Source organism: Rhinopithecus roxellana, chromosome 21, assembly GCF_007565055.1.
Source record: "Rhinopithecus roxellana isolate Shanxi Qingling chromosome 21, ASM756505v1, whole genome shotgun sequence".
In the NCBI taxonomy this organism is placed as follows: Eukaryota; Metazoa; Chordata; class Mammalia; order Primates; family Cercopithecidae; genus Rhinopithecus; species Rhinopithecus roxellana.
Window position 1 is genome coordinate 18,170,199 of NC_044569.1, and position 20,561 is coordinate 18,190,759.

At 40.6% G+C, this 20,561-nt stretch overlaps 1 protein-coding gene across 4 annotated transcripts in view; it reads left to right on the forward strand.

Moving 5' to 3' along the window:
* Nucleotides 1-17,317, forward strand: part of KIAA1328 (KIAA1328 ortholog) — a 397,521-nt gene extending 380,204 nt beyond the window's left edge. For all 4 annotated transcript variants that reach the window (XM_030925946.1, XM_010385375.2, XM_030925948.1 and 1 more), the window contains one exon: nt 14,048-17,317. In XM_030925946.1, the coding sequence (XP_030781806.1) occupies nt 14,048-14,258 (211 nt within the window). In that variant the 3' untranslated portion in view covers nt 14,259-17,317. The remainder of the gene's footprint in view (nt 1-14,047) is intronic.
* Nucleotides 17,318-20,561: the final 3,244 nt, after the last annotated feature.

Sequence of the window (20,561 nt, forward strand, 5' to 3'; positions counted from 1 at the left end):
TTGTCTGCTTCTGAAACTAGCCTTTTTTCCAATTGTGCATGCAAATAAATTGTTTTAGCCATTTCAAAAGATCCCCATTTTGGCTGTTGCAGCTTATGACCACCCCAGGTTATGTCGTTCCTAACTTTCCTAGATATTTACAATATGACATCCCGTAAGTGTTATATATATACCCAGCTAGTGTTTCTAAAAAGAGTGCTCAGATTTTGAAGCTTGATTTCCCATAATTTAGGAACTTTTCAAAAGTGACCAAGGCCATGTATGTTTTGGGTCCAAGTGTCCTGCTTATGAGTATCACTCCTCTAGGTGTCACCCAGTAATTGTAAATCGCTCTCTTATGTGTCTTGGGTTTTCTGTAACTGCCAGGTGGCAGCAGAATGCTCAGAGGTATGAGGGTCCAAACCTTCATATTGTACCTATCTAGAGGAGTCAATGGGGAGGAGTCTCTAAAAAAGTTCTTTTGGTGAGGCCCTGTGAGGTCACTTCACATCCTAAGCTATAGCCCAAACATCTCTGCAAACTCTGCAGTCACCTGGAGCACGTGAATAGGTCAGAGGGAGCAATCACCTGTGGTGCAAGAGGACTTATTTATTTATTTATTTATTTATTTATTTATTTATTTATTGAGATGGAGTTTCGCTCATTGCCCAGGCTGGAGTGCAGTGGCGCGATCTCACCTCACTGCAACCTCCACTCACGGGTTCAACCGATTCTCCTGCCTCAGCCTCCCAAGTAGCTGGGATTACAGACATGTGCCATCATGCCTAGCTAATTTTGTATTTGTAGTAGAGATGGGGTTTCACCATGTTGGCCAGGCTGGTCTCGAACTGCCAACTTCAGGCAATTCTCCTGCCTCGGCCTCCCAAGGTGCTGGGATTATGGGCGTGAGCCACCACGCCTGGCCAGAACTCACCTTTTTAAAATTTAAATTTAAAGGAGCTCACATACCTCAGATAAAACTTTCTTTTCTTTTTACCACCTTCCCTCCTCCCCCTACATTGGTCTGGTGGGACTAGCAGGCAGAGATAGTAGGAATGGCTGAAAACCCAAGCTTGAAGAGTAATCTATGGGCATCAGAAAGTACCTGGGATATTTGAATTACTGAATTCAGAAGAGATGTACTTTTAATTTATGACAAGTTCTAGGATAGGACTATTGGAAAGGCTTGCCATTAAAGTCTTTTGAATTGAGAGAAGGTCGAAAAACTAAGACATCAGAATATTGACTGAGTGTCATTCTTGTGATGCTGACATTAGCAGGGATGATGGTCAGGGTTGAATTGGAGGGGAATATTGTGAATCAGGTGTTAACATCTTCAGTGACTGGGGGCAAGTGGGTTCACAGTTGAGGATGACAGAGCAGATGACAGGATCCTCAAAGGAATAGTAATTTAATGAGAGACTGGGCCAAAAGAAATGATTCCAGTCCTACCTCTTGACCCTAAAATATATAGCACATGTTGAATATAAACGATTTCCACTCAGAAGGATGTAAAGGAAGCATTGACCTGAAGAAAGAGCCAGGTTTCAGTTAAAACTAGGAGATAGAAGGTATAATCTAAAAAGAATGCAAAATATAGCAGTGTATATTGTGAAGCAAAAGCTCCAGAAGCAATGGGAGTGAGGAGGAGGGCTGGGAATAAAGGGAGAGATATTACAGAACATCATAGCAGTAGCTTGCTAACCTATGATGAACTGGAATGGGAAGTACCTTCTGGGTATTGGCTGAAGAAACAAGAGACAGTTGATTTAGTCTTGAAGGACTTGTGGACCTAACCTAATTACTCTTTACCAGGGCATTGGTTGTATTAATGTAAATCAGAGCACATCCAGGAGGTAAAGTAATCTGAAGTCATTGAAGATAATGTAAAATATCATATGGACAAATGGTCCCAATATATTAAGTGAAAAAAGTAATTTGCACAAATCATATGTGTAAGCATCCTTTTTTTGTAAACAAAGAATTGATGGATGGGTAATGCTTTCCAGAATGTTTGAAATAAATTGATGAGCTGTCTAAAGATTTTTTAAAAGTTGCCCATGGAAAAAGGTGCTGAACCTTAAGTCGTAAGACCATTGGTTTTTTGTTTTTGTTTTTGTTTTTTTTTCCAACAAATACTGAGCACCTACCTTGTGCCAGATACCATGCTTTGCATGGAGATAACAGCAGTAAATAAAATAATGACCCTACTCTTATGGAGCCCATACCATTGGGGCAATAGGATATATATATATAGTGTGTGTGTGTGTGTGTGTGTGTGTGTGTGTGTGTGTGTGTGTGTCTATGTGTCTGTGTGTGTGTATTGAGTGATACAAACAAAATAAAAACCATAAAGCAATAAGGTGACTGTGGAGTGATAGCTATTTCGGATGGAGTGGCTAAAGAAGACCTCTTTGAGGAGGTGACATTTAAATGAAGGCGTGGATGAATGGAGAGAGCAAGCAAAGATCTGAAAGAAGGCATCCGACACAGAGGGTGAAACACATGCAAAGGCACAGAGGTAAGAATAGAGAACAGCATCAGGTTTTTGGCCTGAGCCACTGGGTTGATTGAGAGAAGTGGGATTCAGAGAAAAAAAAAGAGTTCTGTTTTGGATAGTTTGAGATGCCCATTACACTTCCAAGTAAATATATCAAGTAGCAGTTGGGAATGTGAGTCTGGAACTCAGGGACAAGGTTGATATTGGAGCTCTTCATTTAGCCGTCATTAACATATAGATGTTATTAAATCCCATGATAATGAATAGCATCACCTAGGATATGAGAGCAAAGGACTGAGCCCTGGGGCATTCTTTCATGTAAAAGGCAAGAAAGGAAGAGGATGTTGGTGATATGGAAGGAAAATCAGGAGATGTCTACTGAAATCACAAAAAATCAAAAAAGGAAATGGGAGGGGAAAGGTCCAGTAACATCGTTAGTTTCTCATCAGGTGCAGTCCATGGATGGACCATAAAATCAGTTTGTTTCTAGGCCATGTGCTACTATTCTTGGACACCACATCAGACTGGCCTTTCTTGAGTTGGTAACGTGGAGTCAAGTCAAATCAGCAGAGGCTACATCCTCCTCTGGATTTTGTCTTGTTATCTTGCTAGTTCAGAGGCAAACGAAAGAGCTCTAGGAAGACGGAATTAATGCCACTCCAGCTTGGTCCAGATTACCTCCAGGATGGGACTGGCAGAGCAGATCAGATAAGCCTTTTGTTTATCTCTTCTCCATAATGAGGCTATTAAATTCAGCCTGTGTGCCTAGGTAACTCATGCGTACCGGCTCTGTGAAGTTCAGAGGTAAGACAGGCCAATATAGTTAATACCTATGGCTAAAACATCGTCTGGGTTTTTCAAGGGATGGTACTTTATGGATATGGATAAGTTGTAGGTCCCTTTAAATTGTTTGACTACCACAGAGCCCCAGCAGGATCAGGCCAAGCTAATCAACCTTTATAGTCTCCTATCACATGTCTCCTTAGCAACCTAAAACACACTGCTCATAGAACACAGCTGATAAATACACTGCTCTTTTCTGACATTTGGTGTAAAATCCCATAGGAATTCATTTTTTATTTTGATTTATTGCATATATAATTCTTGTATTAAATTGGGTCATTTCTCAAGCTTTGCTTTTTGGAATAATCTTGGGTATATTGTTGCTTCTTAATTGCCAAATCATTTGTTTTTTCTTGATAGCAAAAGTACTGTCAGTAAACTTATTGAACAAAATTAGCTATGAGGTACAACTGAAATCGGAGCCCTGCTTACCACACACTTTCTGATTCTTCTGCCGCAGTCTAATCTATGATTGAATGTGGCTCCTAGAGAGAGAAGTAGAATTTTTATGGTAACAGCATAATCATAAAGATAAGCATTTGTACTTGAGTAGATTAATTTGTTGGAGGAAAAGATAGCTCAGTTACAACTAATTATGCTATACTTTTAAAATAAAATGTAGTTGGTAACTGCAACCTTCTTTTGCTCTTGCTTTAGTGTCACCTCTTACTTATCTTGATGGAAAGATTAAAGATGTACTAGTCTGGGAAGTCAAGGGGCCTGGGTTAAAAACCACTTGGCTCTGCCACTCATTTGCCCTGTGACTCCATTCAGTTCACTTATACCTCTCTGGGCCTCAGTTTCCTCATCAATAAGATAAGAAAATTATTCCAGATTATGTTAAGACTCATTCCTCCATGGGTAGGCATTAGTAGTGTTTGCCAATATCCAGTTCTCTCCTTCTGGAGAGACATAACTGGATTCTGGCCAGTCAGATATAAGAAGTGTTTTGTCACTTGCATGCTATGGAAAGCCTGTGTACAGTTCTTCAGTCTGTTTTCCTGCCAAGACAATTGAGAAACCCACATTCTAGGCGATGGAACCACTGTCTGCCTGGACCTACTTTGAGTGTATAGGATGAGCATGAAGAATAATTGAATTGTATTAAGCCATTGGAATTCCGAAAGTAATTTGCTATTGTATAACTTATCCTAATATGTCAGATCTAAGTTTCTATAGTATGGTGGGTCATTATTTCCATGTTTTAAATTTTTGTTACTATATTTCGTAGTGATGAGTACTCTGAAAGAATTTGAAACCCACAGTTTTCTTTCAAATGATTGAATATGTTGGTACCTATTAAATCAGTCTTTAGACGAAACACAAATCCTTATTGTTGCTCTGGATTTCAGTTTGCATCTCTAAAAGGTTTATTTCTGATCTATTTTCTCTTTCCCAATTATTTTGGCTCTACTTTTTAATAGAGAAAGCAGCAGATTATTTTCTCACTCAGAATATCCTCCCCTTAGCTATTTTAAGCATGAAATTGGATAGAAAAGTGTAGATTTTCCATTGTTTGATTTTAAAAAACATTTAATGATCTATATATTGAGATGGATATAACCACAAGATTACCATGTATCTCAAAGGAAAGTTCAAACAGAGCTCATTCCTTGAGCATGAAGTAGGTCTGTCCTGCTCGTAAGCAAAAATTTCCTAGAAGCAGTACTCCAGTCATAGGTTTACACCTTAAACAAAGAATGTGTTGATTGAACACAGAAATCACTGTTTTGAATGACAGATAACTGTATTGAAATATTGCCTTCATTCTGTGACAATAAAAGCTGCAAAAGAAAAATCTGCCAGAAAGGATTTGAATTTACAGATTTTCATACCATAGAAAATGTCATGACATTTCCATGCCTGAGACAGTAGTCAAATCTTGCCTGGGACTTGAGGGCAGGGCCAGCAACATAACTTGCCAGACCAGTGTAAAATGAAAATGTGGGGCCCCTTGTTCAGAAAGAAGGAAAAAGTGCAATTAAAGGTGCTGGAATACAAAGATTTTTTCTTTAAAAGGACATCAATAAAGCATGAAGGGTAATAGTAATATATGAATGATAAAAACTACAGATAGGAAAAAATTATATTTTGGGTATCATAATTTTATATGATAAAATAATACTTTATTAATGTGATAACTTGATTAACCTTAAGTTTTTCTGACTCACTTTTCTTCAAATTTATTTATTTATTTATTATTTTTTGAGATAGAGTTTCACTCTGTCACCCAGGCTTCAGTGGCACAATCTTGTCTCACTGCAACCTCCACCTCCTGGGTTCAAACAATTCCCTTGCCTCAGCCTCCCGAATAGCTGGGACTACAGGCACGAGCCACCACACCCAGTTAATTTTTGTATTTTTGTAGCCATGGGGTTTTTCACCATGTTGGCCAGGCTGGTCTCAAAACTCCTGACATCAAGTGATCCACCCACCTCGGCTTCCCAAAGTGCTGGAATTACAGGCGTGCGCCACTGCACACACTGCATGAACCACTGGGCCCAGCCCAAATTCATTTATTAAGTCATCAGAATTTACAGTTTTAACAACTTTAGGTGATATATTTAAAAGCAACATCAGTCACTCTTACCAAATGAGATTACAAAAATTTTTTGTAATTTTTTTTATTATTATACTTTAAGTTCTAGGGTACATGTGCACAACGTGCAGGTTTGTTACATATGTATACATGTGCCATGTTGGTGTGCTGCACCCATTAACTCATCGTTTACATTAGGTATATCTCCTAATGCTATCCCTCCCCCCTCCTCCCACCCCACGACAGGCCCCAGTGTGTGATGTTCCTCTTCCGGTGTCCAAGTGTTCTCATTGTACGGTTCCCACTTGAGTGAGAACATGCAGTGTTTGGTTTTCTGCACTTGAGATAGTTTGCTCAGAATGGTGGTTTCCAGCTTCATCCATGTCCTTACAAAGGACATGAACTCGTCCTTTTTTATGGCTGCATAGTATTCCATGGTGTATATGTGCCACATTTTCTTAATCCTGTCTATCACTGATGGACATTTGGGTTGGTTCCAAGTCTTTGCTATTGTAAATAGTGCCACAATAAACATACGTGTGCATGTGTCTTTATAGTAGCATGATTTATAATTCTTTGGGTGTATACCCAGTAATGGGATTGCTGGGTCAAATGGTATTTCTAGTTCTGGATCCTTGAGGAATCACCACACTGTCTTCCACAATGGTTGAACTAGTTTACAGTCCCACCAACAGTGTAAGTCTTCCTATTTCTCCACATCCTCTCCAGCACCCGTTATTTCCTGACTTTTTAGTGATTGCTATTCTAATTGGTGTTAGATGATATCTCATTGTGGTTTTGATTTGCATTTCTCTGATGACCAGTGATGATGAGCATTTTTTCATGTGTCTGTTGGCTGCATAAATGTCTTCTTTGGACAAGTGTGTGTTCATATCCTTTGCCCACTTTTTGATAGGGTTGTTTGATTTTTTCATGTAAATTTGTTTAAGTTATTTGTAGATTCTGTATATTAGCCCTTTGTCAGATGGGCAGATTGCAAAAATTTTCTCCCATTCTGTAGGTTGCCTGTTCACTCTGATGGTAGTTTCTTTTGCTGTGCAGAAGCTCTTTAGTTTAATTAGATCTCATTTGTCTATTTTGGCTTTTGTTGCCATTGCTTTTGGTGTTTTAGACATGAAGTCCTTGCCCCTACCTATGTCCTGAATGGTATTGCCTAGGTTTTCTTCCAGGGTTTTTATGGTTTTAGGTCTAACATTTAAGTCTTTAATCAATCTTGAATTAATTTTTGTATAAGGTGTAAGGAAGGGATCCAGTTTCAGCTTTCTACTTATGGCTAGCCTGTTTCCCCAGCATCATTTATTAAATAGGGAATCCTTTCCCCATTTCTTGTTTTTGCCAGGTTTGTCAGAGATCAGATGGTTGTAGATGTGTGGCATTATTTCTGAGGCCTCTGTTCTGTTCCATTGGTCTATATCTCTGTTTTAGTACCAGTACCATGCTGTTTTGGTTATTGTAGCTTTGTAGTATAGTTTGAAGTCAGGTAGCGTGATGCCTTCAGCTTTGTTCTTTTGGCTTAGGATTGTCTTAGCAATGCAGGCTCTTTTTTGGTTCCATGTGAACTTTAAAGTAGTTTTTTCCAATTCTGTGAAGAAAGTCATTGGTAGTTTGATGGGGATGGCATTGAATCTATAAATTACCTTGGGCAGTATGGCCATTTTCACAATATTGATTCTTCCTATCCATGAGCATGGAATGTTCTTCCATTTGTTTGTATCCTCTTTTATTTCATTGAGCAGTGGTTTGTAGTTCTCCTTGAAGAGGTCCTTCATGTCCCTTGTAAGTTGTATTCCTAGGTATTTTATTCTCTTTGTAGCAATTGTGAACGGGAGTTCATTCATGATTTGACTCTCTGTTTGTCCATTATTGCTGTATAGGAATGCTTGTGATTTTTGCACATTGATTTTGTATCCTGAGACTTTGCTGAAGTTGCTTACCAGCTTAAGGAGATTTTGGGCTGAGACAATGGGGTTTTCTAAATATACAATCAAGTCATCTGCAAACAGGGACAATTTGACTTCCTCTTTTCCTAATTGAATACCCTTTATTTCTTTCTCTGCCTGATTGCCCTAGCCAGAACTTCCAACGCTATGTTGAATAGGAGTGGTGAGAGAAGGCATCCCTGTCTTGTGCCAGTTTTCAAAGGGAATGCTTCCAGTTTTTGCCCATTCAGTATGATATTGGCTGTGGGTTTGTCATAAATAGCTCTTATTATTTTGAGATACGTTCCATTAGTGCCTAGTTTATTGAGAGTTTTTAGCCTGAAGGACTGTTGAATTTTGTCAAGGACTTTTCTCCATCTATTGAGATAATCTTGTGGTTTTTGTTTTTGGTTCTGTTTTGTGATGGATTACGTTTATTGATTTGAGTATGTTGAACCATCCTTTGCATCCCAGGGATGAAGCCAACTTGATTGTGGTGGATAAGCTTTTTGATGTGCTGCTGAATTCAGTTTGCCAGTATTTTATTGAGGACTTTTGCATCGATGTTCATCAGGGATACTGGTCTAAGATTCTCTTTTTTTGTTGTGTCTCTGCCAGGCTTTGGTATCAGGATAATGCTGGCCTCATAAAATGAGTTAGGGAGTAGTCCCTCTTTTTCTATTCATTGGAATAGTTTCAGAAGGAATGGTACCAGCTCCTCTTTGTACTTCTGGTAGAATTCGGCTGTGAATCTGTCTGATCCTGGACTTTTTTTGGTTGGTAGGCTATTAATTATTGCCCCAATTTCAGAGCCTGTTATTGGTGTATTCAGGGATTCAGTTTCTTCTTGGTTTAGTCTTGGGAGGGTGTATGTGTCCAGGAATGTATCCATTTCTTCTAGATTTTCTAGTTTATTTGCATAGAGGTGTTTATAGTATTCTCTGATGGTAGTTTGTACTTCTGTGGAATCGGTGGTGATATCCCTTTTATCATTTTTTATTGCATCTATTTGATTCTTCTCTCTTTTTTCTTTATTAGTCTTGCTAGTGGTCTATCAATTTTGTTTATCTTTTCAAAAAAACAGCTCCTGGATTCCTTGATTTTTTTAAGGGTTTGTGTCTCTATCTCCTTCAGTTCTGCTCTGATCTTAGTTATTTCTTACCTTCTGCTAGCTTTTGAATTTGTTTGCTCTTGCTTCTGTAGTTCTTTTAATTGTGATGTTAGAGTGTTGATTTTAGATCTTTCCTGTTTTCTCTTGTGGGCATTTAGTGCTATAAATTTCCCTCTACACACTGCTTTAAATGTGTCCCAGAGATTCTGGTACGTCATGTCTTTGTTCTCATTGGTTTCAAAGAACATCTTTATTTCTGCCTTCATTTCATTATGTACCCAGTAGTCATTCAGGAGCAGATTGTTCAGTTTCCATGTAGTTGTGCAGTTTTGAGTGAGTTTCTTAACTCTGAGTTCTAATTTGATTGCACTGTGATCTGAGAGACAGTTTGTTGTGATTTATGTTATTTTACATTTGCTGAGGAGTACTTTACTTCCAACTATGTGCTCAATTTTGGAATAAGTGTGATGCAGTGCTGAGAAGAATGTATATTCTGTTGATTTGGGGTGGAGAGTTCTGTAGACGTCTATTAGGTCCACTTGGTGCAGAGCTGAGTTAAAGTCCTGGATATCCTTGTTAACCTTCTGTCTTGTTGATCTGTCTAACATTGACAGTGGAGTGTTATAGTCTCCCAATATTATCTTTTGGGAGTCTAAGTCTCTTTGTCGGTCTCTAAGGACTTGCTTTATGAATCTGGGTGCTCCTATATTGGGTGCATATATATTTAAGATAGCTCTTCCTGTTGAATTGATCCCTTTACCATTATGTGATGGCCTTCTTTGTCTCTTTTTTTTTTTTTTAATCTTTGTTGGTTTAAAATCTGTTTTATCAGAGACCAGGATTGCAACCCCTGCTTTTTTTTTTTTTTTTTTTTTCCTTTCCATTTGCTTGGTAGATCTTCCTCCATCCCTTTATTTTGAACCTATGTGTGTCTCTGCACGTAAGATGGGTCTCCTGAATACAGCACACAGATGGGGCTTGACTCTTTATCCAATTTGCCAGTCTGTGTCTTTTAATTGTGGGCATTTAGCCCATTTACATTTAAAATTAATATTGTTATGTGTGAATTCAATCCTGTCATTATGATGTTAGCTGGTTATTTTGCTCATTAGTTGATGCAGTTTCTTCCTAGCATCGATGTTCTTTATAATTTGGAATGTTTTTGCAGTGGCTGGTACTGGTTGTTCCTTTCTATATTTACTGCTTCCTTCAGGAGCTCTTATAAGGCAAGCCTGGTGGTGACAAAATCTCTCAGCATTTGCTTGTCTGTAAAGGATTTTATTTCTCCTTCACTTATGAACCTTAGTTTGGCTGGATATGAAATTCTGGGTTGAAAATTCTTTTCTTTAAGAATGTTGAATATTGGCCCCCACTCTCTTCTGGCTTGTAGAGTTTCTGCCGAGAGATCTGCTGTTAGTGTGATGGGCTTCCTTTTGTGGGTAACCCAACCTTTCTCTCTGGCTGCCCCTTAACATTTTTTCCTTCATTTCAACTTTGGTAAATGTGACAAGTATGTGTCTTGGGGTTGCTCTTCTCGAGGAGAATCTTTGTGGTGTTCTCTGTATTTCCTGAATTTGAATGTTGGTCTGCCTTGTTAGGTTGGGGACGTTCTCCTGGATGATATCCTGAAGAGTGTTTTCCAGCTTGGTTCTAGTCTCCCCATCGCTTTCAGGTACACCAATCAAATGTAGATTTGGTCTTTTCACATATTCCCATATTTCTTGGAGGCTTTGTTCATTTCTTTTTACTCTTTTCTTCCCTAAACTTCTCACTTCATTTCATTCATTTGATCTTCAATCACTGATACCCTTTCTTCCACTTGATCGAATCGGCTGCTGAAGCTTCTGCATGCATCACGTAGTTCTCCTGCCATGGTTTTCAGCTCCATCAGGTCATTTAAGGTCTTCTCTACACTGTTTATTTCAGTTAGCCATTCGTCTAATCTTTTTTCAAGGTTTTTAGCTTCCTTGCGATGGGTTCGAACATCCTCCTTTTGCTCGGAGAAGTTTGTTATTACCAACCTTCTGAAGCCTACTTCTGTCAAGTCGTCAAAGTTATTCTCTGTCCAGCTTTGTTCCATTTCTGGCAAGGAGCCGTGATCCTTTGGAGGAGAAGAGGTGCTCTGGTTTTTTAGAATTTTCAGCTTTTCTGCTCTAGTTTCTCCCCATCTTTGTGGTTTTATCTACCCTTGGTCTCTGATGATGGTGACCTACAGATGGGGTTTTGGTGTGGATGTCCTTTTTGTTGATGTTGCTATTCCTTTCTGTTTTGTTAGTTTTCCTTCTAACAGGTCCCTCAGCTGCAGGTCTGTTAGAGTTTGCTGGAGGTCCACTCCAGACCCTGTTTGCCTGGGTATCACCAGCGCATGGCTGCAGAACAGCAAATATTGCAGAACTGGGCTCCTACTGGAAAGTGTCTCCCAGTTAGGCTACATGGGGGTCAGGGACCCTCTTGAGGAGGCAGTCTCCATTCTCACAGCTCAAACCCCATGCTGGGAGAACGACTGCTCTCTTCAGAGCTGTCAAGGATGTTTAAGTCTGCAGAAGTTCCTGCTGTCTTTTGTTCAGCTGTGACCTTCCTCCAGAGGTGGAGTCTACAGAGGCAGGCAGGCCTTGCTGAGCTGTGGCGGGCTCCACCCAGTTCAAGCTTCCCGGTTGCTTTGTTTACCTACTCAAGTCTCAGCAATGGCGGATGCCCCTACCCCTGCCAGGCTGCTGTCTCGCAGGTTGATCTCAGACTGCAGAGAGCAAGGCTCTGTGGTCTGGGACCCGCTGAGCCAGGTGTGGGATATAATCTCCTGGTGTGCCGTTTGCTAAGACTGTTGGAAAAGCACAGTATTTGGGTGGCAGTGTCCCAATTTTCCAGGTACTGTCAGTGACGGCTTCCCTTGGCTAGGAAAGGGAAATCCCCCGACCCCTTGCACTTCCTGGGTGCAGCAATGCCCCGCCTTGCTTTAGCTCGCCCTCCGTGGGCTGCATCCACTGTCCAGCCAGTTCCAATGAGTTGAACCAGGTGCCGCAGCTAGAAATGCAGAAATCACCTGTCTTCTTTGTCAATCACGCTGGGGGCTGCAGACTAGATCTGTTCCTATTTGGCCATCTTGGAACTGTTTCCCCCAATTTTTTGTAATTTTTAATTTTGAGAAGGATCTTTCTGTTGATGCAACTGACAGTGGAGCTGCTAAGAGTATTTTGTAGGCTGTGCCAACATTTGGATAGATTTCTAATAAAGTATTTCCAAATATGAATTTTAGTTTATATAGAGGTGATTATTTTTGGGAATCAGATTTTCTAAAAAGAATTAACTCTTCATACACATTCTTTTCATACATGTTGAAATTTAATTTTAAATACAAATCTATACAATGTAATTTTAATGTTTTCCCTAGCATGTCCTGTAACATATAGAGATCATACAAGAAACCAAAAATCACTTAATGATTTGTCTGTAATTCACAGTGCCTGTTTATGCTTTCTGTGGCAGCATCTTCAATTACAAAGACAAATTAAATTTAAAAATTGTATTCCTCATTAATAATTGGTTCATTAGAAATTGCTTATGAGAATAATGGGTGTTTTCCTGTCGAATACAACAATCCTTAATTTTTATTTCCAAGCCTGTGGATATTCACTTTGCAGTGTTGTAGCAGTTTTTAAAACCAGAGATTCTAAACTCTTTGAAGGACTCTAATATCTCTCTGATATGCTTTATTGTAATGTCCACGTGTATGTTTTTATTTTCTAATAATTTACTGGCATTTATAGCCTTAATGCTAGCAGTTCCTATCCCAGTTCTCAGGCCAGAAAGATGACATTTTTGCCACAGGGGTGGGCTTGGGAAACAGACAACCCAGCCTCCCACCATTGCTGCTTCTGCCATTGTCACCACCATTAATTTGGAGCTAGGTTCTGGCCCCAGCTACCCCTTAGGGCCCTATGTGGTACCCCAGATTGTTTTTGTTTGGTTGGTTGGTTGGGTTGTTTGTTTGTTTGTTTGTTTGCTCTATTGCCCAGGCTGGAGTGCAGTGGCACAATCTCGGCTCACTGCAGCCTCCACTTCCCAGGTTCAAGCGATTCTCCTGCCTTAGCCTCCTGAATAGCTGGGACTACAGGCACATGCCACCATGCCCACCTAATTTTTATATTTTTAGTAGAGACAGAGTTTCACCATGTTGTCCAGGCTAGTCTCGAACTCCTGACCTCAAGTGATCCACCCACCTTGGCCTCCCAAAGTGCTGGGATTACAGGTGTGAGCCACCTCGCCCGGCCCCCAGACTGTTTCTTTACCTCAAAGCTGCTCCACACTTACCCTTTCTGATAAGAATGCTGGACACAAGGCAGTCTTTCTTTGGAGGGATGTCTTTATAGATTTAGAATCTTTTCCCAAACTTCTAGAGAAAGTGGAAGGGGGTTAACAGGAAGGAACTAACATTTATTCAGTGCCTATTATGTATTATCAATTAATTCATTTAATCCTCCCTGGAGTTTTGCTAGCCCCTTACACATGAAAAGACTGAACTGAGAGACTGAATAACTTCCCCAATATTACACAGCTTACAAATGGTGGAACAGAGATTTGAACCAAGTCTGTCTGTCTGTGAAGATTTCGACAGGCAGCTTTAGTGTCCTGGATGAGAGTGCTGAAGACAAACCACCTGGGTTCAATTCTAGACTCTTTCTGTTAGATGAGTTACTTCCCTGAGCTTTAATTTCTGCATGGCATGTTTATAATGGAGATGAGAGTAGTACAGTACCTACTTCATAGGGTTCTTTAGAGGGTTATAAGAAGGTTAAATATTTATAGTGTTAGGAACAGTGCCTGACAGCCTACAGTAAATGTCACTGTTAATATCATTACTGTTATCATGACTCCTCTTCCCACTCTACAATCTCTCTTCATAAGTTATAAAGGAATGTTAGAGGTCAGCAGAAGAGAAGAGCTTAAGGACAGGCAGCAGGGCCTAGGTTCTTCAAGTCCTTCTGGTGTTTACCTTCACAAAAGCTCCCCTAAGCAGCATCTTACACACAATGTGGTCTGTGATCTGATTCTTGCCCTGGACAGCCCATTTCTGCTGGGCTTGGATTCTCATTTTCTAATAATCTGATCCTTTCCTGTCTGGGTTATATGTCTTACAGGTATGAGACATCTTTGTTGGATTTGGTTCAGTCTCTGAGCCCAAACTCTGCTCCCAAACCTCAGCGCTGTCCCTCCAGAGAAGCTGGGGCCTGGAATCATGGTACTTTCCGACTCAGTCTTCCAAAATCAACCTGGAAGAAGATGGGGATGCACAGAACCCCTGAAGAGCTGGAGGAGAATCAGATTCTGGAAGATATATTTTTCATTTGACATATTGCAAAATTTTCTTAGGAAATTTATGGGTTTCCCCACATACCAATCTAGCATTTTAAATTATTTCATTGCAAAGTAATTGTGTCTCTCCTTTCACAGGGACCTATCTCACTAGCATCCTGTTATGTATTGAATATAGAAATCATTCTAACAACCCAGGGTGTTTTCCATCAGACCAGGCATTCGATAACACACTAAGGGGCTAGGAATGGAAGATGGTATCTGTTTTATGCTAAACAGATTAGAAAATTAACATAGGATACTTTCTGTTTGGTGGAAACCATTGCATATTCAGCCTCATTTCAAGAGTGTTTCCTTCTCATACTTCTGCTAGAAAAGGCTGACTCACTTTTATGTACAAAAAAAACCTCTCCTTTGAAGGATCCCTCTAAAAGTAACCCCTTTGAAACATAAGCAGTTTCAGAAAGGCAAACCCTCACATCTTTCTCATCCTGTTCTGTCACTACTACATCTCTATAAGTGGTCCTTTAATTCTGAAGTTGGAGTTGGTGCCCCTGCCATCACAAACAACACTGACGGCCAATTGTGAGTCAGTCTCAGTAGCCATCAGCCTGGCAGCTGCCCATCCCATAACCAAAGAGCTCAATGGGCTAGAGGGTGAGACCCAGCCAATCCTTGGGAGCAAGCAGCACTAAATCATGTCAGGGAGTGATTAGCCCTGGGGAAATTCAGTGGAGGCACAAACCTGAAGCACTCTTCTACCAGTGTTCAGATGACTACCCCTCCAATATTCCAGAATGAATAAGAACAATCAATCTCTAGGTATTTTTGTTGACTCAAGTGTTCAGCTTATTCACCCCACCTCCCACCCCCCATCACACGCGCTCCTGTGAACTTCCCATGGTTGTGTCTAGGGAAAATGCCACTAGAGAGAGAGTGACACCAGCTGCTGCAAGCTGATGGGCTTCCTCTGGCCCTCCCTTTTCCTCCATGAGGATTAAAGGATACAAGGTGACCAGGCCCCACAAGTGCTCTGCTCATGGCCCCAAAGAACCATCTCAACTTGCCAGAGTATGTTCCACCACTGGGCCTCGTTTTGACCCAGAGAAAGCCTATGGAAGTTATGCAGTGCAGACCTCATCCTATCTGCTGTCTTTTCTCCCACAGAGCTCTTGAGATGGGTCCTTCAGCTTGCAGTGGTCCCTAGTAGCCTCTCAAGCTAATGGGGATGATGAGCGTGGTTTAGCCAGAGTTCAAAACTCTCCAGTCATTGAAAGCAAGGGGAGAGTGTGTTCCCAGATGTGTATTACTTGGGAATTTTATTTGATCTGGAGGGTGTGACTTTTTTTCTCTCCTTTTTACCAACCCCAACTTAAACTGGGAGCAAGACTTTGTTAGTCAGTGTTGGTAGATAAAGTCAGACCACCCAGGGCAGCCTGCATGCAATGAGTCTGTGTGGCTTCCCTGAATTATTATTTTAATTGAAACTAGATTATTTCAATCTAGAAAAGCCTTGTTAAGCAGCCTCCTTGTCCAGATAGATCCAAAGCTCATGTCTCTTCATGCTAAGCCTGGTGCTGTCACCTCCACCCAGCCTTCTTTCACTTGGGTTTTTTAATTCTTTGGAGGAGAAAAGAATGGAGCCCACCAATATTATATTTTTCTTCTGAAATAAACATAAAGTCAGGACTGACTAGTTGTAGTCATTCCCTTAAAAAGTTGGAAAATCATTACAGATTAAAATTTCTTTATAAAATTCACCTCTGAGAGTAACCAAATCAGTTTGATCCCAAATCATAAAGCCTTTGGAGTGTGGAGCTTTCTGTGGTATGGCAGAAATGGGTGGATGGCAAACTAAGAGTCCTCAGCCATTTTTTCAGTTAAAATTAGGTTTCCAGAACTTTCTTTTCTTTGCCCCCTGTGTCATGACTAGCTTAAGTGTACCTGACTCCCATAGACTACTCCCATGCCCACAGTCACCCATTTCAGACTCCAGTGTCCTTAAAACTCTGGAGTGAGAAGATGCCAGAGGATCAAGAAAAGGATCACAGTTTCTTTAAGAAGCTTGTTTGCCTTTGGAAAATAATAAACATAGTCTAAACTAAAGGCTTTTTGGGGATCACAGCCACAGAGTGAAGTTTAATTGCTTCTTTGCCTCTCCATGAGTGGCCAATTTGGAAAAGCAGAGATGGACTTTCAGCAAAGTATCAGCCAATACATATTTCACATGCCAAACTCCTCACCAGTTGCCTTTTTCTAAGCTGTGGACATTTTGTTGGTGTTGGTGCAAGGGCAATAGGATGTAAATTTGTATATAATCTAATGTCTTCATTATTAATTGAATAGTACCTGTTAACATTTTAATCGATTTAAATTTATTTTGAAATATATGCATACATATGAATGAAAGGTTGTTGTAGAGCCTCAAAGCTGTTGCAGACTATCCCAAGAGAAAGGATCTGGCACAAAGGAATCTGCCTTTCCTCCCTGTCAGGTCCCCCACCCTTGACTGGTTGGGATTTGCTCATCCAGCCTCTAGACACTTCCCCAAAGCAAGACGGGACACATGCCGAGGGTGTTGCGGATAATGCCACAGCATTGCCCACCCTGCTGCCCACCTCCTAAGAAGGAAAAACCAGTCAATGTTTACAAAATGGAAAAGGATACAGCATGTCCTTTGAACGCCCTAAGTAAGGCCCACGGTGCTTGATGTAGAGAACCAAAGTGAATCACAGAAAAGCTTTTGCTGACAGTCCGCTTTCCAGGAGGCAAACTTGTGTTTATTCAAACCTGATCCTCATGATGGGGATTTTCTAGAGCACCCCAAATGTCATGGGGTGGGAGGGACTCTTTCTTCTCCCTCAGAGCCACTGTTCACTTGTCTCTGCTTCTGGCACCAAGTTCACAATAGAGATCTGCTGGCCAGAGAATCAGGGGAGAGGAGAGGCCTGATGGGGCAGAGAGATGGAGGCTGTGGCAGACTCCTTCCAACTCACAATTTATCCTCAGCTTAGAGTGTATTTTGAATGTTGGCAAATGTTTATGTACGTATGAGATTTTAAGTTAATAAATCATCTCTATGGCTATTTTCCCCATATGGGTTTGATATTGAATTGTCCCTTGAACATCTCTCATCAGATCAGTGAGGCATAGCTTGAAAGCTAGTGCAGAGCTGCAGGTTATCAAAATGTTATTTTCCTCAGTACTTGTTAAAACAGCAGGAGCCTGTGGTCGACTGAGAGAAAGGAAATGGTTTGTCACATCCCAGTAGGTTTTTCTGCTGTGGCCCCTGCTCACTCACATCATGTGGACACCAAGCCGCCTCTAGATTGTGTGCTTGTTGGAACAGAATATTCAATCTATGTGCACCTCTAAGTCTCTTCTCTGTGCCTAGCCCCATAGCTGCTCAGCAAGAAGAAATATCACAGCACTTTAAGACAAGAAAAATGGCCCTGCCTAGTTGCCTTTAGTTGCTGGAAGAATGTATGTGAGGGCTTCAGTGCCTAAAATGCTCAATTCTGAGATCACACCTATGGATTCAACTAAGACAGAGACAAAGCCAGGCTGGCACCTGCACCTGAATAAGGAGACTTCACACCTGCCCCTCCAAGGCACAGGTAGCAGGAACAGAATCATTACTCAAACAGCTCCCAAACTGAAAATGAAAATTGCTCATAGATTACTGGCAACACCATTTGGATGTTTAGGAATCTGGAGACCCAGTCTGGAAATGAAGGGACTTCAATCAACTGTAAGATCCCCTGTAATTTGAAAAAAATACCCTGTGAATAGCCCAGACTTTCATCTGACTTTCTCATCCCTTCTTTCCACTATTGTGGTTCTCTCTTTCCTTTTACAACAAGACTTCTAAAGGGAGCAGTCTTGGATTCATTGCCCCTTAATACCTCACAAACTGGCTTTCACCCAAGCCCAGTTTAAAGAGGTGAGTCAAAGTCAAGATTTTACTCTTGACTTTTCAGCACTCCTGGCCAATCAGCAACCAAAGCCTATAGACACTACTTCCTTTTTTTACTTTTTTTTTGGTAATAGCCTTATAAGATTTATTCAAATACTGTACAGTCTACCTATTTAAAGTGTACAGTTCAGTGGTCTTTGTATATTCACAGAGTTGCCACCATCACCACAATCAATTTTAGAAAATCAATTTTCATCACCCCAAAGAGCAACCCATACCCTTTAGCAGTCACCCTCCATACTGCCAGCCTTAGGCAACCATTGACTTGCTGTCTCTATACATTTGCATATCTGGACACATCATATTAATGAAATCATATTCTATGTGGTCTTCTGTGACCAGCTTCTTTCACAGCATATTGTTTTCAAGGTTCATCCATGCTGTCACATATACATGGTTCCTTTTGATTGCCAAATTAATATGGTATCGTGAATTTATGACATTTTTGTTTATACATTCATCAGTTGATGGACGTTTGGGTTGTTCCCCATTTTGTTATTGTTGTTGTTGTTATGATGAAGAATGCTGCTATGAAGATCCATGCAAAACTTTGTTTTTGTTTTTGTTTTTTTTGAGACGGAGTTTCACTCTTGTTGCCCAGGGTGGAGTGCAATGGTGCAATCTCGGCTCACCGCAACCTCCACACCTCCACCTCCCAGGTTCAAGCAATTCTCCTGCCTCAGTCTCCCCAGTAGCTGGGATTACAGGCATGCACCACCACATCCAGCTAATTTTGTATTTTTAGTAGAGACGGGGTTTCTCCGTGTTGGTCAGGCTGGTCTCGAGCTCCTGACCGCAGATGATCGCCCACCTCGGCCTCTCATAGTGCTGGGATTACAGGCGTGAGCCACCGTGCCTGGCCCATTCAAAACTTTTTTGTATGGACACTCCTTTAAACCAAAGCCTAATCCAGAGCAAAGCCCTGACTTTCTTCAATTCTGTGAAGGCTGAGAGAGATGAGGAAGTTAAGAGACCATCTCCATTAGATGAGGAATTTGTAGATGAAAAGCTTGCAGCTAGCAGAGGTTTAAGGAAAGAGACCATCTCCATAATATAAAAGTATAATGTGAAACAGCAAGTGCTGATGTAGAAGCTATGGCAAGTTATTTATCCAGAAGATCTACCTAGGATCATTGATGAATGTAGCTCCACTAAACAATGCATTTTCAATGTAAATGAAACAACCTTCTGTTGGATGAAGATGCCATTGAGGACTTCCATAACTAGAGAGGAGAAGTCAATGCCTGGCTTCAAAGCGTCAAAGGACAGACTGACTCTCTTGTTAGAGGCTAATGTAGTTAGTGACTTTAAGTTAAAGCCATTGCTCATTTACCATTCTGAAAATCCGAGGGCTCTTCAGAATGATGCTAAATCTACTCTGCCCGTGCTCTATAAAAGGAACAACAAAGCTTGTATAGCAGCACATCTGTTTACAGCATGGTTTACTGAATATTTTAAGCATACTGTTGAGGCCTACTGCTCAGATTAAAAGATTTCTTTCAAAATATGACTGTTGTTACAATATACTTGGTCACCCAAGAGCTTTGATGAAGACTTACAAGATGAATGTTGTTTTCATGCCTCCTAACACAGCATCCATTCTGCAGCCCATGGATCAAGGAGTAATTTCAACTTTCCACATCTTACTGTTTGAGAAATACATTTTTGAGGCTATTGCTACCATAGATAATGATTTATCTGATGGATTTCTGCCAAGTAAATTGAAAACCTTCTGGAAAGGATTCACCATCCTAGGTGCCATTAAGAACATCTGTGATTCATGAGAGGAGGTCAAAATGCCAAGATTAACAGGAGTTTGGAAGAAGTTGATTCTAATCCTCATGGATGACTTTGAGGGATTCAAGACTTTAATGAAGGAGGTCACTGCAGATGTGGTGGAAATAGCAAGAGAACTAGAATTAGAAGTGAAGCTAAAGCTATGACTGAATTGCTGCAATCTCATGATAAAACTTGAACGGATGAGGAGCTGGTTCTTCTGGATGAGCAAAGAAAGTGGTTTCTTGAGATGGAATCTACTTCTGGTGAAGATGCTATGAACATAATTGAAATGACAACAAAGGACTTAGAATATTATATAAATTTAATAAAGCAGCATCAGGGTTTGAGGGAATTGATTCCAATATTGAAAGATGTTCTACAGTGGGTAAAATGCTATCCAGTAGCATCACATGCTGCAGATACATTTTCCTGAGAGGAAGGGTCAATTATGTGCCAAACTTCATTGTTGTCTTATTTTAAGAAATTGCTACAACCACACTGATCAGTCAGTAGCCATCAACATCAAGGCAAGACCCTCCATGAGCCAAAAAAGATTACAACCCCCAGCCGGGCATGGTGGCTCA